General features: G+C 52.9%; 1 protein-coding gene across 13 annotated transcripts in view; it reads right to left on the bottom strand.

Annotated features, from left to right (window-relative positions):
* cdk16 (cyclin-dependent kinase 16) overlaps window positions 1–27,912 on the bottom strand; it is a 369,477-nt gene that overhangs the window by 331,221 nt on the left and 10,344 nt on the right. For 8 of the 13 annotated variants that reach the window (XR_005942243.1, XR_005942244.1, XM_041181483.1 and 5 more), the window contains exon 1: window positions 25,597–25,645. The exons of 2 other annotated variants lie outside the window; for them this stretch is intronic. Coding sequence is in view for 6 of the 11 variants with exons in the window: in XM_041181483.1 (XP_041037417.1) it covers window positions 25,597–25,620 (24 nt within the window). In the remaining 5 variants the exon portion in view is untranslated. Of the gene's footprint in view, window positions 1–21,808; window positions 22,053–23,845; window positions 23,874–25,596; window positions 25,646–27,804 lie in introns of those variants that run through there. 3 more of the 13 variants (XM_041181487.1, XM_041181489.1, XM_041181486.1) reach the window with 3 other exon arrangements.

Genomic DNA, 27,912 nt, shown 5'->3' with positions numbered 1-27,912 from the left:
TTCCAAGGTGCTTCACAGGAGCGATTATCAAAAAAAAAATCCGAAACTGAGACACACAAAGCAGGTACTACAGACAGGTGACCAATAGCTCAGTCAAAGAGGCAGAGTTTAAGGAGTGTCTTAGAGAGAGAGAGAGAGAGAGATGGGGGAACAGACGGAGGGCTTTAGGGAGGGCTTTATGGGCCCCAGGCAGCTGAGGGCACTGTCGTTACTGTGGGAAATCTGGCATGTTTGAGACAAGCAGAAAAGAAAAATACTGCAACTAAATCCAAAAATTGCTGGAAAAACTCAGCAGGTCTGACAGCATTTGTGGGGAGGAAGACAGAATTAACGTTTCGAGTCCGTGTGACTCTTCTTCAGAACGAAAGAGAAATAGAAATGAGGGGAAATATGAGCTGTTTAACGGGGGGTGGGGGGGGGCGCGGTTTGGGACAAGTGGAGCTGGATAGAGAGCCAGTGATAGGTTGGTGTAAAGGAGAGATTGCCAAAGATGTCATAAACAAAAGGTGGAAGGGGTGTTGACGGTGGTGATATTAGCTAAAGGAGGTGCTAATGGTGACATTAAGGGTAGAAAGCAGGATGAACAAGTGACAGATGGCCCTCGTGGGGGTGGGGTGAGGGATCGAAGTAGGCTAAAAGGCGAAGATAAAACAATGGATGGAAATAACTTTAAAAATCATAATAGAAATAGGTGGGGAAAGAAAAATATATTTAAAAATATATGATAATTATTGGGGAAAAGAGGATCAAAAAGGGGGTGGGGATGGAGGAGAGAGTTCATGATCTAAAGTTGTTGAACTCAATATTCAGTCCGGAAGGCTGTAAAGTGCCTAGTCGGAAGATGAGGTGTTGTTCCTCCAGTTTGCGTTGGACTTCACTGGAACATTGCAGCAAGCCAAGGCTGGACATGTGAGCAAGAGAGCAGGGTGGAGTGTTGAAATGGCAAGCAACAGGGAGGTCTGGGTCATGCTTGCGGACAGACCGAAGGTGTCCTGCAAAGCAGTCGCCCAGTCTGCGTTTGGTCTCTCCAATGGAGAGGAGACCACATTGGGAGCAGGGGATGCAGTAGACTAAATTGAGGGAAGTGCAAGTGAAATGCTGCTTCACTTGAAAGGAGTGTTTATTTTGCTTTTATTGAAGCAAAGTACTGTGGAGATCAGAAATAAAAACAGAAAGTGCTGGAATACTCAGCAGGTCAGGTGGCATCTGTGGAGAGAGGGAAACAGAGTGAATGGTTCCGATGGCAGGAAGAATAAAAAAAGCAGAGAATGAGAGAACCACTGCAGTATTGAGGTGCAGAGGGATCTGGGTGTTCTAGTGCATGAGTCACAAAACGTTAGTATGCAGGCACAGCAAATTATTCAGGAGGATAAGGGAATGATGCTATCCTTTATTACGAGAGGGATTGAGCAGAAAAGTAAGGATATTAAGCTTCAGTTATACAGGGCATTGGTGAGACCGCACCTCGAATACTGTGTACAGTTTTATCTCCTTCTTTGAGGAAGGATGTAAATGCATTGGAGGCGGTTCAGAGGAGGTTTACTGGATTGATACCTGGTAAGTTTAAGACAGACTGGGCTTGTTTCCACTGGAATTGAGAGGAGTGAGGGGGTGATTTGACTGAAGGTTATAAGATCCTGAACGGTCTTGACAAGGTGGACGTGGAAAGGATGTTTCCTCCTGTGGGTGAGTCTAGAACTAGAGGTTGGGGGGGGGGGGGCACTGGTTTAAAATTAGGGGGTCGCCCTTTTAGGACAGAGATGAGGAGAAACCGTTTCTCTCCGAGGGTTGTGTGACTTTGGAACTCTCTGCCTCAGGAGGAGGTGGGGTGGGGGGGGCGGGGGGGGGGGGGGGGGGGGGGGGGAGAGAGTGGGGGGGGGGCGTCACTGAATATTTTTAAGGACGAGGTAGATAGATTCTTGTTAGGCATAAGGGAATCAAAGGTTGTCAGCGGGGGGTTGGGGTAGATGGGAAAGAGGAGTTCGAAACACGAACAGATCAGCCATTATCTAATTGAATGGCGGAGCAGGCTCGAGGGGCTGAATGGACTCCTCATGCTCCTATTTCGTGTGAAGGGTCATAGACCTGAAACATTGACTCTGTTTCTCTCTCCCTACAGGTTCTGTTCGAAACGCCGAGCATTTCAAATAGTCTCAGTTTTCATTTATGCTCAAGATAAGGTTGGTTTTAGTGGATTATTTCTTTGACACTACAGTACCAGAGATGTACTTTTCAGTAAATATCACTGTTAGGATAATAGGTGAGAGTCAGTGAAACACAAGCCACTTAATAAATTCACCGATGGGAAAACAAGCTCAGAATATTATTAGCATCAAATGTTACTGATTTTTAAAATGTGGTAACATAGGGAGAGCAGGTAGAAATGGAGGGAAGCAGGATTAGAACGTTGGGAATGTGGGAATTTTTAACGTTGTCAATCGGACCTTAGGGTTAGATTTCCCCTTGTAAAACTTGCACCCAGGTTTTCAAGGAAATGCCTGAGAAATCTGCGCTTGGCAATGGTGAGCATCACTCTGAAGGTGCTGACTCACGCTGGGGTCTGTGTGACCGTCACTCTGAAGGTGCTGACTCACGCTGGGGTCCGTGGTGAGTGTCACTCTGAAGGTGCTGACTCACGCTGGGGTCCGTGGTGACCGTCACTCTCAAGGTGCTGACTCACGCTGGGGTCTGTGTGACCGTCACTCTCAAGGTGCTGACTCACGCTGGGGTCCGTGGTGAGTGTCACTCTGAAGGTGCTGACTCACGCTGGGTTCCGTGGTGACCGTCACTCTCAAGGTGCTGACTCACGCTGGGGTCTGTGTGACCGTCACTCTGAAGGTGCTGACTCACGCTGGGGTCTGTGTGACCGTCACTCTGAAGGTGCTGACTCACGCTGGGGTCTGTGTGACCGTCACTCTGAAGGTGCTGACTCACGCTGGGGTCCGTGGTGAGTGTCACTCTGAAGGTGCTGACTCACGCTGGGGTCCGTGGTGACCGTCACTCTGAAGGTGCTGACTCACGCTGGGGTCCGTGGTGACCGTCACACTGAAGGTGCTGACTCACGCTGGGGTCCGTGGTGACCGTCACACTGAAGGTGCTGACTCACGCTGGGGTCCGTGGTGACCGTCACTCTGAAGGTGCTGACTCACGCTGGGGTCCGTGGTGACCGTCACTCTCAAGGTGCTGACTCACACTGGGGTCCGTGGTGACCGTCACTCTCAAGGTGCTGACTCACGCTGGGGTCCGTGGTGACCGTCACTCTGAAGGTGCTGACTCACGCTGGGGTCCGTGGTGACCGTCACTCTGAAGGTGCTGACTCACGCTGGGGTCCGTGGTGACCGTCACTCTGAAGGTGCTGACTCACACTGGGGTCTGGGTGACCGTCACTCTGAAGGTGCTGACTCACGCTGGGGTCCGTGGTGACCGTCACTCTGAAGGTGCTGACTCACGCTGGGGTCCGTGGTGACCGTCACTCTCAAGGTGCTGACACACGCTGGGGTCCGTGGTGAGTGTCACTCTGAAGGTGCTGACTCACGCTGGGGTCTGGGTGACCGTCACTCTGAAGGTGCTGACTCACGCTGGGGTCCGTGGTGACCGTCACACTGAAGGTGCTGACTCACGCTGGGGTCCGTGGTGACCGTCACTCTCAAGGTGCTGACTCACGCTGGGCTCTGTGTGACCGTCACTCTGAAGGTGCTGACTCACGCTGGGGTCCGTGGTGAGTGTCACTCTGAAGGTGCTGACTCACGCTGGGGTCTGTGTGACCGTCACTCTGAAGGTGCTGACTCACGCTGGGGTCTGTGTGACCGTCACTCTGAAGGTGCTGACTCACGCTGGGGTCCGTGGTGACCGTCACTCTGAAGGTGCTGACTCACGCTGGGGTCTGTGGTGACCGTCACTCTCAAGGTGCTGACTCACGCTGGGGTCTGTGTGACCGTCACTCTCAAGGTGCTGACTCACGCTGGGGTCCATGGTGAGTGTCACTCTGAAGGTGCTGACTCACGCTGGGGTCTGGGTGACCGTCACTCTGAAGGTGCTGACTCACGCTGGGGTCCGTGGTGACCGTCACTCTCAAGGTGCTGACTCACGCTGGGGTCTGTGGTGACCGTCACTCTCAAGGTGCTGACTCACGCTGGGGTCCGTGGTGACCGTCACTCTCAAGGTGCTGACTCACGCTGGGGTCCGTGGTGACCGTCACTCTGAAGGTGCTGACTCACGCTGGGGTCCGTGGTGACCGTCACTCTGAAGGTGCTGACTCACGCTGGGGTCTGGGTGACCGTCACTCTGAAGGTGCTGACTCACGCTGGGGTCCGTGGTGAGTGTCACTCTGAAGGTGCTGACTCACACTGGGGTCCGTGGTGACCGTCACTCTGAAGGTGCTGACTCACGCTGGGCTCTGTGTGACCGTCACTCTGAAGGTGCTGACTCACGCTGGGGTCCGTGGTGAGTGTCACTCTGAAGGTGCTGACTCACGCTGGGGTCTGTGTGACCGTCACTCTGAAGGTGCTGACTCACGCTGGGGTCTGTGTGACCGTCACTCTGAAGGTGCTGACTCACGCTGGGGTCCGTGGTGACCGTCACTCTGAAGGTGCTGACTCACGCTGGGGTCTGTGGTGACCGTCACTCTCAAGGTGCTGACTCACGCTGGGGTCTGTGTGACCGTCACTCTCAAGGTGCTGACTCACGCTGGGGTCCATGGTGAGTGTCACTCTGAAGGTGCTGACTCACGCTGGGGTCTGGGTGACCGTCACTCTGAAGGTGCTGACTCACGCTGGGGTCCGTGGTGACCGTCACTCTCAAGGTGCTGACTCACGCTGGGGTCCGTGATGACCGTCACTCTGAAGGTGCTGACTCACGCTGGGGTCTGTGGTGAGTGTCACTCTGAAGGTGCTGACTCACGCTGGGGTCTGTGGTGAGTGTCACTCTGAAGGTGCTGACTCACACTGGGGTCCGTGGTGAGTGTCACTCTGAAGGTGCTGACTCACGCTGGGGTTCGTGGTGACCGTCACACTGAAGGTGCTGACTCACGCTGGGGTCTGTGTGACCGTCACTCTCAAGGTGCTGACTCACGCTGGGGTCTGTGTGACCGTCACTCTGAAGGTGCTGACTCACGCTGGGGTCCGTGGTGATCGTCACTCTGAAGGTGCTGACTCACGCTGGGGTCTGTGTGACCGTCACTCTGAAGGTGCTGACTCACGCTGGGGTCTGTGTGACCGTCACTCTGAAGGTGCTGACTCACGCTGGGGTCCGTGGTGACCGTCACACTGAAGGTGCTGACTCACGCTGGGGTCTGTGTGACCGTCACTCTGAAGGTGCTGACTCATGCTGTGGTTCATGTTTCTTGGTTACTTTCATTTCCAAGCATGTGTTTAAATTCCCCTGCTGAAACATTTGAGGGGCATGGGGAGGGGTGAGGTAATAGCCCAAACCAATCCAATCCTCATCTGAAGCCATTAAATGGTAACGCTGAAACCCTCATCTATTATATCGCCCTCCAGTTGGCCTCCAACAACCGACTCTCCGTAAACTTCAGCTCATCCAGAACTCTGCAGGCCTCGTGTCCGATTTCACACCGAGTCCCGTTCACCCATCACCCCCGGTGCTCGCTGACCCATATTGGCTCCCGGTCCAGCAACACCTCCATTTTCAAATTCTCACCCTCGTTTTCAAATCCTTCCATGACCTCCTCACTCCCTTCCCTATCTGTAACCACCTCCAGCCCCTACACCCCTCTCTATCCCTGTAAACTCCAACGACCCTCCCTATCCCTGTAACCTGCTACGACCCTCCCTATCCCTGTAACCTACTATGACCCTCCCATATCCTTGTAACCTCCTACAACCCTCCCTATCCCTGTAACCTCCTATGACCCTCCCATATCCCTGTAACCTCCTACGACCCTCCCTATCCCTGTAACCTCCTACGAACCTCCCTATCCCTGTAACCTCCTACGACCCTCCCTATTCCTGTAACCTCCTACGACCCTCCCTAGCCCTGTAACCTCCTACGACCCTCCCAATCTCTGTAACCTCCTACAACCCCTACAACCCTCCCTATCTCTGTAACCTCCTCCAGCCCCTACAACCCTCCCTATCTCTGTAACCTCCTCCAGCCCCTACACCCCTCCCTATCTCTGTAACCTCCTACAACCCTCTGAGATCTCTGCGCTCCTCCAATTCCAGCCTCTTGGCGCAATCCCCAATTTCCATCGCTCCACCGTTGGTGGCCGGGCCTTCAGCTGCCTGGAGCCCTAAGCTCTGGAAATCCCTCCTTAAACCTCTCCACCTCCTTTAAGTGTGTTCCTTTCTTGTCCTAATATTCCCCAATAGAGCTGAGTGTAAAATTGTGCTCAGTAATCTGCTGGACATATTGCCAACTGTTGTGTTTGCTATGGAAGAACCTGTCTCTCCCTTTCCCCTAGTCTGCAATGAGGTGCAGCCACTCGGAGAGCCAGAAACAACAGTCTGAAGGAAAGGAGGGTTTCCAAACCATAAACACAGTATTAATGACAAACCAATTCTGACCAGCTGGATTCAAGGAGCACACTCAAAAGCTGAGTTGACACACACACACACACATACACAGGAATTGGATAAAAAAACATAATTTCCCAGCTCCACAAAAGCCTTTTTACCAAATCTGACAACGTGACTTAGACAAGTTACAGTACCACCATGTCCTGCGCTTCAAGGCTTTCACGCGGGGTCTCAGACTGGAGTCGACTGACTTCAGGTTTCCCCTCAGCTTTAAGCGAGTTGACCCACTGCAAGTTAACGCTTCCCAACAGCCATTTGTCCCGGGAAGTGGATGGAGTGGGTCCTCCCCCGGCACAAAGAGGCGCTGGCCGGCCTCCACGCCAGTCCGGCCGCCGCTAACCCACCGTTTGGCCAACGCTCACACAGGCGGCACGGCTCGGAGGTGAAACAGAAACAGAAAATGCTGGAAAAACCTCAGCAGGACCGACAGCTTCTGTGGAGAGAGAAAAGCAGTTGCTTCGAGCCCGTATGACTCTTCTTCAGAGCTAAGGAGAAGTGGAAATGTGATGAAATTTATACTGTTTAACTTGGGGGGGGGGGGGGGGGGGGGAGGAGGGAGGGAGCAGGTGAAGCTGGATAGAAGGCCGGCGATAGGTGGGAGCAAAGGAGACACTGACAAAGATGTCACGGACAAAAGGGCAAAGTGGGTGTTAAACGGTAGCGGCTAAAGGAGATTCAGTTCAGACACGTCCCAGTGCAGGGTGGGGTGGGGGTTTGAGGTTAGTGCTCATTTTCACTTTGCTGGCCTGTGACGTGCTGTCCACTAAAAAAAAAATCGGGGAACTAATGCCACACGTACATCGAGACAGATCAACGACGCCTCCGATACGGCAAGAGTGCCGGTTCTGGTGCCCCTAACTTTTGGTGCTGACTGCCGGTCGCTGGGCATTTGTAAATTTTAAAAAAGGAGTTCTTCAGTTTACTCCCCGCCTTTTCTTTTTTTTTAAATAAAAAAAAGAGGGTTTGCTGCTGCTTTGCAAATCGTCACGGTCATCGTGTCCCCAGTATTTATCCTCTTTCTCCGCACCAGCTTCTTGCTCGCTTAGTTCCTGCCTACCCAGCAGCAAATGCCCCAAAACGGAATTAATTACCCGGTAAAAGCACTGAAATCACACACCCCACCCCGCGCCCCCCCCCCCCCCCCCCGCCTCCGCAGCCCTTTCCCCCAACCATTACAAAATGCATCAATGCCAACTCGAGCCCAACTACTTATGCAAGCTGTTTCAAGGCACGTGGGAGACTCAGTCCGAGTGGCGCGAGTTTAAGAGGCTGGATAAAGATAATAATCGCCATCAGAGCAGAATGTACACAAACAACATTGCACAACAGCGATAGGAGGATAAGGCATTAGCTGAAATGGATTCGATCCGAGACACACTGCCTGCATTAATCTACACAAGCGCTGGTGCCTGCAGTAACGTCCTGGGGCAGTCAATCTGCCACCTTACGTGGTTCTCAGCCACGTTTTAACCGAGCTGCTGCCTGGCTGTGGGGCGCTGGCCAATTTGAGATTCAGTGCTGTTCCCTCTCTGGAAGCAGAAGATTGTTCACAGAGGCAGGATTAGCCCAGCCTCCATGGGGCGAGTGAAAAGGCCCCAGTAGAACAAAAACCACTCTCAGGGTGTGGGCATCATTGGAAAAGGCAGTGCTTATTGCCCATTCGTAGTCTCACCCCCCCCCCCCCACCCCCACCCCGAGAAGGCAGTGAGCCACCTGCTTTGCAGCCCGCGCAGTGAAGGTTCTCCAAGGCTGCTATTAGGGAGGGATGTGCAGATTTTTTGACCCAGCAACGACGAAGGAGTGAACTACACATGCCCAATTCAGGGCGGCGAGAGAGAGAGAGAGCGAGACTCGGAGCGGGTGGTGTCCCCACGAAACCTGCTGTCCTCTTTCTTCCTTCTCGTTGGTGGTGGCCTCAGGGAGGGGCGGGGAGGGGGGGGGGGGGGGTGGTTCGGGAGGTGCTGTGCCCTGTGGATAGCGTACACTGCAGCCGCACGGTGCACCAGCCGCTGTACGCTTGAACTATCGGGTAGAACATGGGGGCCTACGGTTCTGTGCCTTCCTGCTGCAGGGGAATACCTGGGCTCCAAATGCTAAATGCCCACCATGACATGACTGTAGTCCAGTTTAGGGGCGGGGGAGGGGGGAAGACATCTGCAGGCAAGTGCGGAACTGCAATCCTATCACTGCCGTGAATGGCACCTGGGCCGAGGTTGGGAGTTGGGACTGAGAGCTGTGTGAGTCATGCTGCCAGGTGAGAGTACTCTGTGGGATTTTCGACAGCACTTCCAGCCGTGCGTCACCGTGGGGTAAGGACCTTTAGCTGGAGCCAGCTGAACTGTAAGTGTCATCGTACCACCCAGCTTTGAGTGACTGGTGCGATGATGGGTTTAATTGCTCAGGGTTTAAGAGCAGAACCAATAATAGAATTACACTATGAGTGTAAAGAACAGATAGTTTGCCAAATGGAACTGCTTGGGAGCTGACTGCTAGATTCCGCAGTGTGCTTAATGACTTTATCTCAAAGGGGCATTAACAAGCGCATCCACAACCACGGTCTAATGGGCCACGTTCAGAACGGCATCCTGAGACGGGCGGAAAGCTAACGAGAAAGCAGTTTTAAGGAGGCACTTTAAATATCCATGAGGTCACATCATTCAAAACAGATAAATCAGAGCGCATGAGCTCTCGCTGTCTCAGCCCCCGTTATCTTCAGTTTAATAGCATTCGACCTGTCACTTCACAGGCTGACCCTGTCGACACAGGCGCTCGCACCAGAAGCCACTGGATAGCAATCCGAGCCAGGGGGCCCAGAGGACAGCGAGCCCACTGGACCGCAGCCAGTCTCCCTCATCCGCTTTCGGATGAGGTGTCAAACAGAGGCATCCCTCGGGCGGACGTGAAAGACCCCAACGGTCGCTACCGCGAGGAGAAGAAGGGTAGCACGAGTTCTCTCCCGGCGCTCTCTGTGGGGGTGGGGGTGGGGGTGGCCAATATTTATCAAGGGCCCACAACACCAAAAAACGCCTCACCCAGGAGGGAAGGAACAGTCTGGACCGGGGCTCTTATTTCCCAGCTTTCGCTGTTTCCTTTTCCCCTTCTGGGTTAATGCATGACCACGTAGCGGGTTTGTGGGAGCTTATTACGCACTAACTGTCTGCCTTCACCACCTTCCGAGGTATTTGATTCAGGGGTTCCCAAACTGTGGCTCACGAGCTCCGAGGCACCCACGGCGGCTGTGGAGCAGAGACTGGGATTTGACAGCCCTGCAATTGGCTGCGAGGCCCCTTTAAACGCACGTGATTTTGTTTTGTGTGTGGTGGGCGTTGCCTCATATAACTGACAATAACAAAGCTTGCGAGACGGTAGCTGTCTGATTTTATCTTTGTATGCCTGTACGCTTGGTGCTCGAACTCGCCACCACCCGCAGCCACCCACGGACTCCCCCCCCCCCCCGCCCCACCACCCGGGTCAGCTACTCTACCCGCTTGCCTTCATCAGCAGGGGGTATTGAGTATAAAAGCTGGGAAGCCAAGCTGCAGCTGTATAGAACCTTGGTTATGCCACACTTGGAATATTGCGTGCGATTCTGGTCACCACGTTACCAGGAGGATATGGAGGGTGCAGAGGAGGTTTACCAGGATGCTGCCTGGTCTGGAGGTTATTAGCTATGAGGAGAGGTTGCAGAAATCCGGATTGTTCTCTCTAGAGCGACGGAGATTGAGGGGTGGTTTGATAGAAGTTTACAAAATGATGAGTGGCATGGACAGAGTAGATAGTCAGAAGCTTTCTCCCAGGGTGGAAGAGTCAATTACTAGGGGACATAGATTTAAGGTGAGAGGAGAAAACTATAGAGGAGATGTGCGGGGCAAGTTTTTTACGCAGAGGGTAGTGAGCGTCAGGAATTCGCTGCCAGAGGAGGTGGTGGAAGCAGGTACGATAGTGGTGTTTAAGGGGCAGCTTGACAAATACATGAATAGGATGGGAATAGAGGGATACGGACCCCGGAAGTGCTAAATGTTTTAGTTGACGGGCAATATGATCGGAGAAGGCTTGGAGGGCCGAAGGGACTGTTCCTGTGCTGTACTTTTCTTTGTTCTTCGTAACTGCAAACTCCCCCTACCTCGGTAAACAACTCTTGGCCCCCACCCACCCAGCTCCCGCGCCCCCCCACCCCGCCATTTCCCCCACCCCAATTTTCACTGTGGAGTTACACAAAGTATGAAGTATTAAAATGGGGGCACAGTGGCAAAAGGTTTGGGAAGCACTGACCAAATTGTCTGTGGTGGAGGTTTTGGATGTTCGAAAAGCGCCATCGGCATGAGCAAGACGTGAGTCTTTCCACTGTAGACACAGCTGGAATCTGCCAGTTCAGCACAGACCCATGCTAGGAGCCGCCAGGGCCACAGGAGGCTTGTGGGGGGGGGGTTAGAGGGGTTTGAACGCAAAGATGAGTATTTTTCAAATCGAGGCGCGAGCAGACCTGGAGTCAATGGGTCGTTGGGTAACGTGATGGGTTACACCCGGTCTGTGTTTATAGCTGACCACACACAAGTGTGGCAACTACTGGGCTGATGGAATTGGCCTCAGTGCCCAGGACTTGGGGACAGGAGAAAAGAGGGCTTCCCCCAGAATGAGCAGAGACAGAATCGGCAGGAGTTTTGATGCGTTTGCTTCCCAGCGCTTCAAGCTGGCGAGCAGAACGTTTCTATCCTGGGTCTCCTGTGGACAGGAATCCTGGCACCTCCCTGTAGCTGTAACGCTGACAGATAAGCAAGAGTAAGAAGGCAACAAACCTAAAGTGGTGTTGAAAACCCCTGCGCTGCCGTTTCGCAATCCACACTGATGGTGAAAGGCGGACTGATCTCACCGTCTGGGCAATGCTTACATGTTCTGGCTCGACTGGGTTCACTGACAGTCAGTCCCTGTGAGGAGATCACACTGAACAGAAAGTGGAGCCTGGCGTGGCAGTCCTCCAGCTATACATGCCAGTCCTCATTCAGTTTCGCTCTCAATGTTCCACTTTTGTTTCCTTTCTCTTGTCATTTTCCTTTTCTCAAACTCTCTGACTACTTGAGCTGTTCTCAGGCCCATCCCACAATCCATCAGCTTCTGTTCTTATCATCACAGTTAAAGAGCTGCAATGGCAGGATGGCAAGAGGAACAGATAAGGTGCTGTAGTAATTACAACAGGGCAATGTGGAGAAGCTTTACTCTGTATCTAACCCCGTGCTGTACCTGTCCTGGGAGTGTTTGATGGGGACAGTGTAGAGGGAGCTTCACTCTGTATCTAGCCCCGTGCTGTACCTGTCCTGCGAGTGTTTGATGGGGACGGTGTAGAGGGAGCTTTACTCTGTATCTAACCCCGTGCTGTACCTGTCCTGGGAGTGCTTGATGGGGACGGTGTAGAGGGAGCTTTACTCTGTATCTAACCCCGTGCTGTACCTGTCCTGGGAGTGCTTGATGGGGACGGTGTAGAGGGAGCTTTACTCTGTATCTAACCCCGTGCTGTACCTGTCCTGGGAGTGCTTGATGGGGACGGTGTAGAGGGAGCTTTACTCTGTATCTAACCCCGTGCTGTACCTGTCCTGGGAGTGTTTGATGGGGACAGTGTAGAGGGAGCTTTACTCTGTATCTAACCCCGTGCTGTACCTGTCCTGGGAGTGTTTGATGGGGACAGTGTGGAGGGAGCTTTACTCTGTATCTAACCCCGTGTTGTACCTGTCCTGGGAGTGTTTGATGGGGACAGTGTAGAGGGAGCTTTACTCTGTATCTAACCCCGTGCTGTACCTGTCCTGGGAGTGTTTGATGGGGACGGTGTAGAGGGAGCTTTACTCTGTATCTAACCCCGTGCTGTACCTGTCCTGGGAGTGTTTGATGGGGACAGTGTAGAGGGAGCTTTACTATGTATCTAACCCCGTGCTGTACCTGTCCTGGGAATGTTTTTTAAAAAAAACTCATTCATGGTATGTGGGTTTCGCTGGCTAGGCCAGCATTTATTGCCCATTTCGTCACACGTAGGCCAGGCCAGCTAAGGACAGCAGATTCCCTTCCCTTAAGGGCAACAATCAACAATGGGCATCATTAGACTTTTTACTGAATTCAGTTCCACCAGCTGCTGTGGTGGGATTTGAACCCGGGGTTCAAACTCAGGGGAGCGTTACCCCGAGTCTCTGGATTACTAGTCCAGTGACAATACCACTATGCCATTGCCTCCCCTCAATGATGGGGGACAGCATAGAGGGATCCTTACTCTTTTTCTAACCGACGCTATACCGTCAATTTTAGGTTCAGTGGAGCCAGGGAAGTGCAGAGAGAGAATAAAAATGAAGAGAAAGCCTGTCAAGGATGCGAATTTTTAACCATTTGATACGGAGAAAGGCAACCCTGTGGGATGACTTTGATGATGACAAAAAGCCTATTTCCCAGCATCAACATCATTCCCTTTGATGAATATTAAATTCCCTCAAAATAATTAATATACACACACACAAGTGTGAAGCTATTGTCCATTGTGAAATCTGTCAGAGGGCTGAATTGTTGCTAACTATGAAAATCCTGGAATCGGTTTTTAATTACTACCTCGCTGGTTTGATCTCCTGTCGTGCTCCTGGTGGGTTTTGCTTACTCCTGTGCATTTTGCGAACAGCTTCAGCAAGAGCACTAATTTACTGCTATAAAACGAAGGGCTGCTCCTGACTGGGCTTTTGAGTTTCTGTTCTTTTCATGCTGCGCTTAAATGCTTATCTTTCCATCCTTAAGCATTCAAAGCCTTTGGCAATGTCCTGTCGTGCTGAGTTTTGCAGCTCTCCGCCCACCAGCCCGTCCTCCCTCCCTCCCTCCAGCCCGTCCTATCGCCTGCCAGCCTGCCCGCCCGTCACTAGTTGTAGCTGGTGGGGATGTGGCCTAAGTTAGGGGAGATTCGGAAGAGAGGCCATTTGCTTTTACAGTGGAACGAGAGGAACTGTCCTCTGAGGAGAGATTGAGTAGGATGGGTTTGAATTCTCTGGCGTGTAGAAGAATAGGAGGTGATCTCTTTGAAGCGTTTAAAAATTCTTAGAGAGCTTGACAGGGTATATGTTCAGAGCCCCTTTCCCCTTGGCTGGAGAGTCCAAACTGAGGGGGTTGGGGGGGTGGTCACAGGGCATGGGGTAGACCATTTCGGACTGAGATGAGGAGAAACGTCCTCGCTCAAAGGGTTGTGAATCTTTGGAACTCCCTACCCAACAGCACTCAGGTATGTCAACGCTCAAGTCGTCGAGTAGATTCAAAACAATGGTCGATAGATTTTTGGGCACTGAGGGAATCAGAGGATATGGGGGGACAGCGCGGAAACGGACAGCTGAGGTAGGAGGTCAGCTGCGATCTTACCGAATGGTGGGGGGGTGGGGGGTTGGTGGTGGTGTTAGAAAACTGGCAAAACATCAATGATAAGCAAACGAAGACAAGATGCACTGGAAGGGCTGAGGGGTTTGCAGCTTTGTGATAAATCCACCAAGAGCTGGGGCTGGAGGTTTGAGCCATTTGACACAGGCAGCATTTACGCGCACATAATTAAATAACGATGGGGGACTGCCTGCAGCGAACAGAGGATGAATGGACCAATTTGAATGGTATAATATTATCATTCTCCCTTTGTAGCTTATGCTGATCCATCGCTATCATCTCAACTGCGAGCTCCTATGAGGAAGCAGCTGCAATTCCAGCACTCGCTCCCATTGTGACGACCCTGCACCGGATTCACAACTCACCACTCGGGTGCCTGTGGAAAACAACCATTCTCCCAGAGAGAGTGACGGTGGGGCTGGGGGCAGGGTTGCGGGGGGGTGGGGGGGGGGGGGGGGGGTTGAATTCTCATCGCCTCCATGGGTTCTAGACTCAGACATTCCAAACTTAGCCAGCTCTAAGGGTGCACGTTTGGCAAGGCATCTTGCAGGCAGTAAAGAGATTGAGAATTGAGACATGTAGAAAGATGCAGCACGGAAGGAAGCCATTCTGCTCACCGCGCCCTGCGCTGGCCCTTTCTGAAGACCTCTCGTGCTTAGTCTCACATCCTTGCTTTTGACTGTTAAGTTCCTCACCCAGGCAGAGGTGGGTCGATTCTTGGTAAACAAGGGGATGATAGGTAGGCGGGATGCAGCTTTCAGGTTACTATCGGATCTTATTCGACGACAGACAAAGCTCAACTGGCCTCACTCCTGCTCCTCGTTCATATGTACCCACAAAAGCAAATTTGGCCCAAATCCCTTTGAAGATTCTTCATGGAATCAGCTTCGTCCACTGCTTCAGATCTTGACAACTGTCGCCCCTCAGACCCTTACCAATGATTTTGAATCTATCATCTCAAGTTATCGACACCCTCACAAGAGGGAATAGTTTTCCTGGATCGACTTCAACCAGAGAAACACTAACCCCCACCCTCAGGACTGACCCTGGATACAGTGATACAGTAATTCCAACCCCTAGGGCTGACCCTGGATACAGTGATACACTAACCAACATCCTCAGGGCTGACACTGGATACAGTGGTACACTAACCACATCTCCAGGGCTGACCCTGGATACAGTGATACACTAAACCCATCCCTGACACTGGATACAGTGATACACTAACCCCCAGGGCTGACCCTGGATACAGTGATACACTAAACTCATCCCTGACCCTGGATACAGTGATACACCAACCCCCAGGGCTGACCCTGGATACAGTGATACACTAACCCCCACCCCCAGGGCTGACCCTGGATACAGTGATACACTAAACCCATCCCTGACCCGGGATACAGTGATACACTAACCCCCAGGGCTAACCCTGGATACAGTGATACACTAACCCCATCCCCAGGGCTGACCCTGGATACAGTGATACAATAACCCCCATCCCCAGAGCTGAAACTGGATACAGTGATACACTAACCCCCATTCCTAGGGCTGACTCTGGATACAGTGATACACTAACCCCCATCCCCAGGGCTGACCATGGATACAGTGATACACTAACCACCACCCCCAGAGCTGACCCTGGATACAGTGATACACTATCCCCCATCCCTGACCCCGGATACTGAGATACACTAAACCACATGCCCAGCGCTGACCTTGGATACAGTGATACACAAACCCTCATCCGCAGGGCTGACCCTGGAAACAGTGATACACAACCCCATCCCCAGGCCTGACCCTGGATACAGTGATACACTAACCCCCACACCCAGGGCTGACACTGGATACAGTGATACACTAACCAACATCCTCAGGGCTGACACTGGATACAGTGATACACTAACCAACATCCTCAGGGCTGACCCTGGATACAGTGATACACTAAACCCATCCCTGACCCTGGATACAGTGATACACTAACCCCCATCCCCAGGGCTGACCCTGGATACAGTGATACACTAACCCCCATCCCTGACCCTGGATACAGTGATACACTAACCCCCATCCCGGACCCTGGATACAGTGATACACTAACCCCCATCCCTGACCCTGGATACAGTGATACACTAACCCCCACCCCCAGGGCTGACCCTGGATACAGTGATACACTAAACCCATCCATGACCTTGGATATAGTCATACACAAACCTCCACCCCCAGGGCTGACCCTGGATACAGTGATACACTAAACCCATCCATGACCCTGGATACAGTGATACACTAACCCCCATCCCCAGCGCTGACCCTGGATACAGTGATACACTAACCCCCATCCCCAGGGCTGACACTGGATACAGTGATACACTAAGCTCCAACCCCAGAGCTGACTCTGGATACAGTGATACACTAACTCCCATTCCTAGCACTGACCCTGGATACAATGATACACTAACACCCATCCCCATCCCTGACCCTGTTTACAGAGATACACTAATCCCCATCCCTGACCCTGGATACAGTGATACACTAACCCCCATCCACAGGGCCGACCCTGGATACAGTGATACACAAACTCCCATCCCCAGGACTGGCCCTGGACACAGTGATACACTAAACCCCATCCCCAGTGCTGACCCTGGATACAATGATACACTAACGCCCACCCCCATCCCTGACCCTGGATACAGTGATACACTAACGCCCACCCCCATCCCTGACCCTGGATACAGTGATACACTAACGCCCACCCCCATCCCTGACCCTGGATACAGTGATACACTAACTCCCATTCCCAGCGCTGAACCTGGATACAATGATACACTAACACTCGTCCCCATCCCTGACCCTGGATACAGAGATACACTAATCCCCATCCCTGACCCTGGATACATTGATACACTAACTCCCACCCCCAGGGCTGACCCTGGATACAGTGATACAGTAACCCCACCTCCAGCGCTGCCCTGGATACAGTGATACACTAATCCCCATCCACGGTGCTAACCCTGGATACAGTGATACACTAACGGCCATCCCCAGGGCTGACCCTGGATACAGTGAAACACTAACACCACCCCCATGGCTGACCCTGGATACAGTGATACTTTAACCACCATCCCCAGGGCTGACCCTGGATACAGTGATACACTAACCCCCAATTCCAGCGCTGACCCTGGATACAGTGATACACAAACTCCCATCCCCAGGGCTGGCCCTGGACACAGTGATACACTAACTCCCATCCCCAGCGCTGACCCTGGATACAGTGATAGACTATCCCTCAGCGCCAGGGCTGACCCTGGATACAGTGATACACTAACCGGCATCCCCAGGGCTGACCCTGGATACAGTGATACACTAAACCACATACCCAGGGCTGACCCTGGATACAGTGATACACTAACCCCCATCACCGGCGCTGACCCTGGACACAGTGATACACTAACCCGCATCCCTTACCCTGGATACAGTGATAAACTAACTCCCATCACCAGGGTTGACCCTGGATACAGTGATACATTAATTCCAAACCCCAGGGCTGACCCTGGATACAGTGATACACTAACCCACATCCCTGACCCTGGATACAGTGATACACTAACCCCCATCCCTGAACCTGGATACAGTGATACACTAACCCCCATCCCTGAACCTGGATACAGTGATACACTAACCCCCATCCCTGAACCTGGATACAGTGATACACTAACCCCCATCCCTGAACCTGGATACAGTGATACACTAACCCCCATCCCTGAACCTGGATACAGTGATACACTAACCCCCATCCCTGAACCTGGATACAGTGATACACTAACCCCCACCCCCAGGGCTGACCCTGGATACAGTGATACACTAACCCCCATCCCTGAACCTGGCTACAGTGATACACTAACCCCCATCCCTGAACCTGGATACAGTGATACACGAACTCCCACTCCCAGCGCTGACCCTGGATACAGTGATACATTAACCCCCATTTCCAACGCTGAACCTGGAAACAGTGATACACTAACACCCATCCCCAGGGCGAACCATGGATACAGTGATACACTAACCCGCACCACCAGGGCTGACCCTGGATACAGTGAGACAATAACCCCCATCCCCAGGGTTGTCCCTGGATACAATGATACACTAACACCCACACCCAGGGCTCACCCTGGATAGAGTGATACACTAAACCCCATCCCTGACCCTGGATACAGTGATACACTAACCCCCACACGCAGGGCTCACCCTGGATACAGTGAACACTAACTCCCACACCCAGGGCTGACCCTGGATACAGTGATACACTAACCCCCATCCCTGACCCTGGATACAGTGATACACTAAACCACATCCTCAGGGCTGACCCTGGATACAGTGATACACTGACCCCATCCCCAGGGTTGACCCTGGATACAGTGATACACTAAACCACATCCCCAGGGCTGACCCTGGATACAGCGATACACTAACGCCCTTCCCCAGGGCTGACCCTGAATACAGTGATACACAAACTCCCATCCCCAGGGTGGGCCCTGGATACAGTGATACACTAAACCCCATCCCCAGCGCTGACCCTGGATACAGTGATACACTAACCTTCACCGCCAGGGCTGACCCTGGATACAGTGATACACTAACCCCCATCCACAGGGCTGACCCTGGATACAGTGATACACTAACCCAGATCCCCAGGGCTGACCCTGGACACAGCGATGCACTAACCCCAACCCAGCGCTGACCCTGGATACAGCGATAAACTAAAACCCACCTGCAGCGCTGACCCTGGGATACAGTGATCCACTAACTCCCATCCCCAGCGCTGAACCTGGATACAGTGATACACTAACGCCCATCCCCAGGGCTGACCCTGGATACAGTGATACACTAATACCCATCCCCAGGGCTGACCCTGAATACAGTGATACACAAACTCCCATCCTCAGGGCGGGCCCTGGATACAGTGATACACTAAACCCCATCCCCAGCGCTGACCCTGGATACAGTGACAAAATCTAACTTGCAGTCCTAGGGCTGACCCTGGATAGAGTGATACATTAACCCCAATCCCGAGGGCTGACCCTGGATACAGTGATACACTAACCCCCACACCCAACACTGACCCTGGATACAGTGATACACTAACCCCCACCCCAGGGCTGACACTGGATACAGTGATACACTAACCACCATCACCAGCGCTGACCCTGGATACAGTGATACGCAAACCACCATCACCGGCGCTGACCCTGGAGACAGAGATACATTAACCCCCATCCCTGATCCTGGATACAGTGATACACTAACCCACATCACCAGCACTGACCCTGGATACAGTGATACGCTAACCACCATCACTGGCACTGACCCTGGATACCGTGATACACTAACCTCCATCACCAGGGCTGACCCTGGATACAGTGATACATGAACTCCCACCCCCAGCGCTGAAACTGGATACAGAGATACACTAACCTCCATCCGCAGGGCTGACACTGGATACAGTAATACACGAACACCCATCACCAGGGCTGACCCTGGATACAGTGATACACTAACGCCCATCTCCAGGGCTGACCATGGATACAGTGATACACGAAGTCCGACCCCCAGCTTTGACACTGAATACAGTGATACACTAACCTCCATCCCCAGGGCTGACCCTGGATACAGTGATACACTAAACCCATCCCTGACCCTGGATAAGTGATACATTAACCTCCATCCCCAGGACTGAACCTGGATACAGTGATACACTAATCCCCCATCCTGACCCTGGATAAGTGATACATTAACCTCCATCCCCAGGACTGAACCTGGATACAGTGATACACTAATCCCCCATCCCCAGGGCTGACCCTGGATACAGCGATACACTAACCCCCATCCTGACCCTGGATAAGTGATACATTAACCTCCATCCCCAGGACTGAACCTGGATACAGTGATACACTAATCCCCCATCCTGACCCTGGATAAGTGACACATTAACCTCCATCCCCAGGACTGAACGTGGATACAGTGATACACTAATCCCCATCCCCAGGGCAGACCCTGGATACAGTGATACACTAACCCCCATCCCTGACCCTGAATACAGAGATACACTAACTCCCATCCCCAGGGCTGAGCCTGGATACAGTGATACACAAACTCCCAACCCCAGTGCTGACCCTAGGTACAGAGATACACTAACATTCATCCCCAGGGCTGACCCTGGATACAGGGAAACACTAACCCACATCCCCAAGGCTGATCCTGGATACAGTGATACACTAACCCCCATCCCCAGGGCTGACCCTGGATACAGTGATACATTAACTCCGAACCCCAGGGCTGTCCCCGGATACAGTGATACACTAACCCCCACCCCTGACCCTGGATACAGTGATACACGAACTCCCACCCCCAGCGCTGACCCTGGTTACAGCGATACACTAACCCCCATCCCCAGCGCTGACACTGGATACAGTGATACACTAACTCCCATCCCCAGCGCTGACACTGGATACAGTGATACACTAACTCCCATCCCCAGGGCTGACCCTGGATACAGTGATACACTAACCCCCATCCCTGACCCTGGATACAGTGATACACTAACCCGCATCCTTGACCCTGTATACAGTGATACACTAACCCCCATCCTTGACCCTGGATACAGTGATACACTAACCCCCATTCCCAGGACTGACCCTGGATACAGTGATACACTAACCACCATCCCCAGGACTGACCCTGGATACTGTGATACACTAACCGCCATCCCTGACACTGGATACAGTGATACACTAACCCCCATTCCCAGGGCTGACCATGGATACAGTGACACACTAACCCCCATCCCAGACCCTAGATACAGTGATACACTAACCGCCATCCCTGACCCTGGATACAGTGATACACTAACCCCCATCCCCAGCGCTGACACTGGATACAGTGATACACTAACCCCCATCCATGACCCTGGATACAGTGATACACTAACCTCCATTCCCAGGGCTGACCATGGATACAGTGACACACTAGCCCCCATCCCCAGCGCTGACACTGGATACAGTGACACACTAACCCCCATCCATGACCATGGATACAGTGATACACTAACCCCCATCCCCAGCGCTGACACTGGATACAGTGATACACTAACCCCCATCCCAGACCCTAGATACAGTGATACACTAACCGCCATCCCTGACCCTGGATACAGTGATACACTAACCCCCATCCCCAGCGCTGACACTGGATACAGTGATACACTAACCCCCATCCATGACCCTGGATACAGTGATACACTAACCTCCATTCCCAGGGCTGACCATGGATACAGTGACACACTAGCCCCCATCCCCAGCGCTGACACTGGATACAGTGACACACTAACCCCCATCCATGACCATGGATACAGTGATACACTAACCCCCATCCCAGACCCTAGATACAGTGATACACTAACCCCCATCCCCAGCGCTGACACTGGATACAGTGATACACTAACACCCATCCCCAGGGCTGTCCCCGGATACAGTGATACACTAACCCCCACTCCCATTCCTGACCCTGGATACAGTGATACACTAACCCCCACCCCCATTCCTGACCCTGTATACAGTGATACACTAACCCCCACCCAGCGCTGACACTGGATACAGTGATACACCATCCCCCATCCCCAGGGCTGACCCTGGATACAGTGATACACTAACCCCCAACCCCAGGGCTGACCCTGGATACAGTGATATATTCCAGTACTTCTGATGCAATTATCTTGCTTAACCACATGAATGTAAAATGACAGTTGCTGCTCTAATCCTCCATCAGCCACAAGAGAGAGCGCGATACTTTTCAGTTCCTGGGGAAAGCGCCACAAACCTAGTACAATCCCAGTAGCTGTGTACCTGCTGGCGCTGACTCCTTCGGGATGGTTTCACAGGCGTCCTTCACTACCTAGCCAGCGGTCATTCTCATCAGCTCTCTCAGCCCACGCCGTGCTCAGATCCCCAAAGCTTGGTTGTCTTTTTTTTTTCAAAACTGCCCATTGATCGGTCTCTGCGTCTCAGTCCATTACTTCAGCTTCCCAGCAGCACTCTCCCCACCACCGACTCTGCCTTTCTCCGGGACTCACTTCCTGCAATGCAATGATTAACTGCAGCTGCACTGATAAGACGGAGTACACACCCCTGGTTATATGTCAGGTACTGCTCCCTTCGTTCCACAAGGCAGTCTGCGACTCCCTGTTCAAACAGATAAGGTTTCTTCCACAGTCCTCGGCGGCCGAGTGCAGTTTTTCTGCAGTCTTAGGTAAAGCACCATATGTTATGCGCGATCGTTATTACTGCACTGAGCAGGGCACCAGGTTACGTGTCAATATCAATCTAAGCTCCGAATTTAAGTCCATAACACCAGGGCGGGATCGAGGTTAAGCCTCCCGTATGATACTTATGGAGTGTTGCTCCACTAAGGACACCATTCTTCAGACTAGAGGTTAACCCAAGGCGCTGCTGGCCTGCTAAAGTGGACGCTGAAGGTCCCATCGTGTTGTTAGAAATTAGGAGAGCAGGCAGGGCTTTCCCTGTCCTCAGTCACCCGCCGGTAAATTACTTTGGAGGAGCAGCGCCTGCTGTAACGCCGGGAAGCAGGGCAGCCCAGAGTCAGCTACAGGAACATCGGGACTCAGCGCTCCTGGGTTTGGGAAGGAGGTCACCTGGACACCCGGGTCTCTCAGCTGAGCCGCGGAAACGATCGAGTTGCACCAGGCGTGGGCTCTGCTTTCGAAAGTGGGGTCGCGTCAGGAGAAAGCGCGTGGGGCTCCTAACCCTAGTGTCCCGCACTGACCCCACAGACAGGTCACTGGGAGACCGTAGCAGTGGGGCCAATTGAGGGCATTGAGTTCAGGCCTCTCCTATACTGTGCGGCCCACGGATGTGGCCAAAGGTAACCTCCGAGTGGACAAGGCAGGTAAAAGGGGAAAGTCTGGGAAGAGGAAAAGCTTTTGGAAAATTGCTGCTGCGTTAAAATCCATGTGTCCCCGAGGACCAGCTCCTGCTCTCTGTCTCAGGGCTTTGGCAGCCTCACGCCCTGCACGATCTGATGCCCCCCTGACCCCAGAATCCTCTCCCAGCACAGAACAACTCCTTCCACCTCGGCGACGTGGCCAGCCTCTTCCCCCTGCCTCACGCCACCGGCTGCTGAAAGCCTCGTCCACGGCCGTCTCTTCCAGACGGCAATGCCGCACTCTCCTGACCGGCCTCCCACATTCTACCCTCTGTCAACTTCAGTTCATCCAAAACCCTGCTCCACCCCGTGTCCTGACTCACACCGAGCACCGTTCACACATCACCCACCATGCTCGCTGACCAACAGTCTCTCTCGGTCAGGCGACGCCCCAGTTTTTAAAATCACCGTCCTCGTGTTTAAATCCCTTCATCGCCTCGACTCTCCTCATCTCTGTAACCTGCGCCAACCCTACAAAGACACCCCACCCCCCGCCAAAAACATTCCCGCCACCTCAACTCCTGTGCATCCTCTCCCCCCTTAATGGAGAGGTTCTCAGGGCTGTAAGCTCCACAACTCCTTTCTCCCTCCGCCTCTCCCTCCTCTTGTCAGGCCCTCTTTAAACCCCAACCCTGACAAAGCTTCTGCTCCCCCCTTCCCCACGTCCCAGGGAATCTCCGCAAAGCCAACCAGGACGCTTCTCCCCCTGGAAAATCCCTAAGCGATAGCTCTGGACTCGAGAGGCTGAATTACAGCACGAGACCCGTACAAACAGAAGGGAACACAACAAGCTGGAGAAACGGGCAGGATCAGTTCCAATTAGGTCACAGGCAGGAAGAGGAGAAAAATCAGACTGACTTGTCACTACAAATGCAGCGTTAAAGTTACATGACTCAACCATAATTCACAGCGACTCTGACACTAGGACTGAACACCATTACCTGCGCTTCCAGGGAGCGTTCTTCCCACCTCAATGCACAAAAAGGCAGTGTGAGCGACCAATACGCGAGGCACTCATGCCTACAGTACTGCCCCTGCCTGTCGAAAGCTGGTTTCTCAGCATCTGTCTGCTCCCTCAGCTACTCCTGTCTGATCTGTGATTGCGCAGATACACAAGTCAGGCCAGCGTTTCAAGGGGCCTGCTATTTGTTTTGCCCCCTGCATTCTCTGAACAGCCTGCAGCTCTCTGACCTTTTACCCCCTTTCTCCTCCCAACATTCCACATGCCCGGTCCTGTATGGTGACACCTTAACCCAAGGCACTGTTTGTGGGCAGCGGCTGTGACACTGGACGGCAGGCTTCCTTGGATAGAAGGGCACGGCTGAACCACTCGGGCTGTGACAACAATCCTGGTGCTTCCACGCTCGCCATAACTGACGCTCACGAAATAAATTTAAAATTGAATGGAAATTCACCAGCTATCACGCTGGGCCGTCTCCAGATCACTGGGTTACCAGCCGACGAAAATAACCACCAGGCTACCGTATCCTACGGTCTACCGACAGCACAAGGTATTGGAGATATTCCAAACTTCTCCCACATTCCCTCCATCCACGTTGTGTTGAAATCCCTTTGTCTCCTGCTCTGATTCATCCTCCTTGAACTACCTCATACAGTGATACTGCTCACCTTCCTCCCACTGTCTGCAGCCCAAGCCCAACCTTATCCACATGGGCATCACTGTGATATCACCCTCCACCCCCACCACCTCCTACTTTTCCCAACTTGGTGATGTCCTTCACATTACTGAGCTTTCTCAACAACAGAATCTGCAGCAGTAGCTCCCTATCCAAAGGCAGCCGCCTCCAGCTACCCGACTCTCTGCTTCAATCAGCGGACAGCTCCTCTACAATTCACACATCGTACACATGGTTTTGATCAGCTTTCAACGGTCATAGTTCTATCCCCACTCTGCTCCTCCCTATCTCTGTAACCTCCTCCAGCCCCTACACCCCTCCCTATCTCTGTAACCTCCACCAGCCCCTACACCCCTCCCTATCTCTGTAACCTCCTCCAGCCCCTACACCCCTCCCTATCTCTGTAACCTCCTCCAGCCCCTACACCCCTCCCTATCTCTGTAACCTCCTCCAGCCCCTACACCCCTCCCTATCTCTGTAACCTCCTCCAGCCCCTACACCCCTCCCTATCTCTGTAACCTCCTCCAGCCCCTACACCCCTCCCTCTCTGTAACCTCCTCCAGCCCCTACAACCCTCCCTATCTCTGTAACCTCCTTAAGCCCCTACAGCCCTCCCTATCTCTGTAACCTCCTCCAGCCCCTACACCCCTCCCGATCTCTGTAACCTCCTCCAGCCCCTTCAACCCTCCCTATCTCTGTAACCTCCTCCAGCCCCTACAACCCTCCCTATCTCTGTAACCTCCTCCAGCCCCTACAACCCTCCCTATCTCTGTAACCTCCTCCAGGCCCTACAACCCTCCCTATCTCTGTAACCTGCTCCAGTCCCTACAACCCTCCTTATCTCTGTAACCTCCTCCAGGCCCTACAACCCTCCGAGATCTCTGCGCTCCTCCAATTCCGGCCTCTCGAGCATCCCCCGATTCCCATCGCTCCACCATTGGCGGCCGGGCCTTCAGCTGCCTGGGGCCTTAAGCTCTGGAATTCTCTCCCTAAACCTCTCCGCCTCTCTCTCTCTCTCATTCTCTTCCTTTAAGACAATCCTTAAAACCACCCACCTCTTGGACAAAATTTTTAGTCATCTGCCTTAACAGCTCCTTCCATGGCTCCAGGTCGAGTTGTGTTTGATAACACGAATGTGAAGCACCTTGAGATGTTTAACTACATTACAGGTGCAGAGCTTCAAGTTGCTGTTTTTCAATATCTAATCTAGGCTGACACCCCAGTGCAGCAATGGGGAGTGGCGCATCGCTGGAGGTGCCATCTCATTGATGAGTCATTAAAACAATCACTGCACTTGTAAAGTAATCGGCTATTCCAAATGCTCAAAGACATGTTGATGACAATCAAAGGTTCTGCATAAATCAAGTATTTACTTCTGACTTAGAGGTCAATGTGCGCAAGTACCAAAGCTAGCATATGCTCATTATGGTCAGAGTCTGCACTGGCCTGGGAACAGTGTGGATACTGTACCCCCTTGGCAGGGAGTGACACTCACTGCTGGCCAGAGTCCGCACTGGCCTGGGAACAGTGTGGATATTGTACCCCCTTGGCAGGGAGTGACACTCACTGCTGGCCAGAGTCAGCACTGGCCTGGGAACAGTGTGGATATTGTACCCCCTTGGCAGGGAGTGACACTCACTGCTGGTCAGAGTCAGCACTGGCCTGGGAACAGTGTGGATATTGTACCCCCTTGGCAGGGAGTGACACTCACTGCTGGTCAGAGTCTGCCCTGGCCTTGGCAGGGGATACAAACAGAAAGGCCAAGAGATAAGGATGGAGGAACTTCTCTTTTGCTTCCTGCATTTGCCTTGCCTCTCCTGTTCCCTCTTCCACGCTAACCAAAGAGCACTTGGGAGATACTTCAACAAGACAACATAAGGAGGATCGAAAAGGTTAAGTCGAGAATGACTGCTTCATGTTAACCCCATACAGCAAGTTTCATTTTAATTGATGTGGGTGGATGGAGAGGCTGGGGTCGTTCCCTTTGGAACAGAGGAGACTGAGGGGAGATTCGATTGAAGTGTATAATATTAGGAGGGGTCTAGATTGAGAGCCCACAAGACCCAATTCCCCTTGGCTGAGGAGTCCATAACCAGGGGGCGCAGACTTAAGATAAGAGGTAGAAGATTTCGAGGAGAAATTCTTTCACCCGGGGTTTGGGGGGGATCTAGATCTCACTGGCTGAAAGGGCGATAGAGGCCGAGACGCTCAATACATTTATAAAGCAACTGGATGTGCATTTGAAGTGTTGTAATCTAAAATGCTCCAGACGTAGAGCCGGCAAGTAGAACGAGGCTGGGTGTTTACTTGTCGGCCAGCAGTGACATGATGGGCCGAACAGCCTCCTCCGGTTCTGTAGATTTCAGATGGACATCAGCACGTTCTTCCCCACGGAGAGTGATTACCCCGTGAAACAGATTGTGGGAATAGAGAGTGATGGGGTTACAACAGGCGGCAACAGTGGTGGGGGGGTGAGCGCAGGGGATACATAAGGAGCTACCAAGGCAGGTGTCCAAGAGGAGAATCTTATATAGGATGTGTCCGAATGGTGGAGCAAAGCGGTGGGGTGGGGGGGGGGCGTCTCCTCACTGGCTGTCCCTCGGGATAAAAATGCGCCAGGAGGACACTGGCCCTGGAATGGGAAAGCCGCCGTCTCCCGTGCCTCCTCCCGCGGCCCATCAACCGGTCGGGGAGCGGGGATGCCTGCGGGTGGGGGTGGGGGGGGGGGGCGCGGGGTGGACCCCCGGCCGCTCCAGGCCACGGGGCCACCCGTTGAGCTGTGCGGACTCAGCATCCGGTAAAACTTTGCGGCTGCCCGGCCTCACTGCTCGTTCGTCACCGAGACAAAAGGCTGAAACATGACACATCCCTCCCTGGCTAAGAACTGACTCGCCTCCTCCCTCCCTCCCTCCCTCCCTGTGTCTCCCCCACAGAGGTGAGGTTATGGTGCCCTTGCACATTCCATTTCACGTACACATTGCTCGCGAGAGGGGAAGGAGAGGGGGTGGGGGGGGGGGGGGGAAGTAGAGAATGTTTTGCGAAATGAAAAAAAAAAACCAACAGATGGTTCTCCCTATATATAGCTGGAGCTCACAGTGTTTTGTCACATATTACCCATTCCACGCAAACACATACATGACATTCTCCAGCCAGGAGGGGCCAGAAGCAACCTGCTCCTTGTGCGTTCTGCTGTGAAACAATGAGAACAACCCTGTTGACTCAGTTTCTCTCTCTCTCACACAGACACACACAGGGTCTCTTACCTCATGTCTCCTGCTGTTCCCTCAGCCTTTCCTTCACACAGCAGAGCACAAATGAGGCAGTAGCAAAATTCAGTGTGACCCAAGCCCTTTCAACTTTACCAGCCGCTC

Source organism: Carcharodon carcharias, assembly GCF_017639515.1.
Source record: "Carcharodon carcharias isolate sCarCar2 chromosome 35 unlocalized genomic scaffold, sCarCar2.pri SUPER_35_unloc_6, whole genome shotgun sequence".
NCBI lineage: Eukaryota > Metazoa > Chordata > Chondrichthyes > Lamniformes > Lamnidae > Carcharodon > Carcharodon carcharias.
This window is presented reverse-complemented; position numbering and strand designations above follow the sequence as displayed.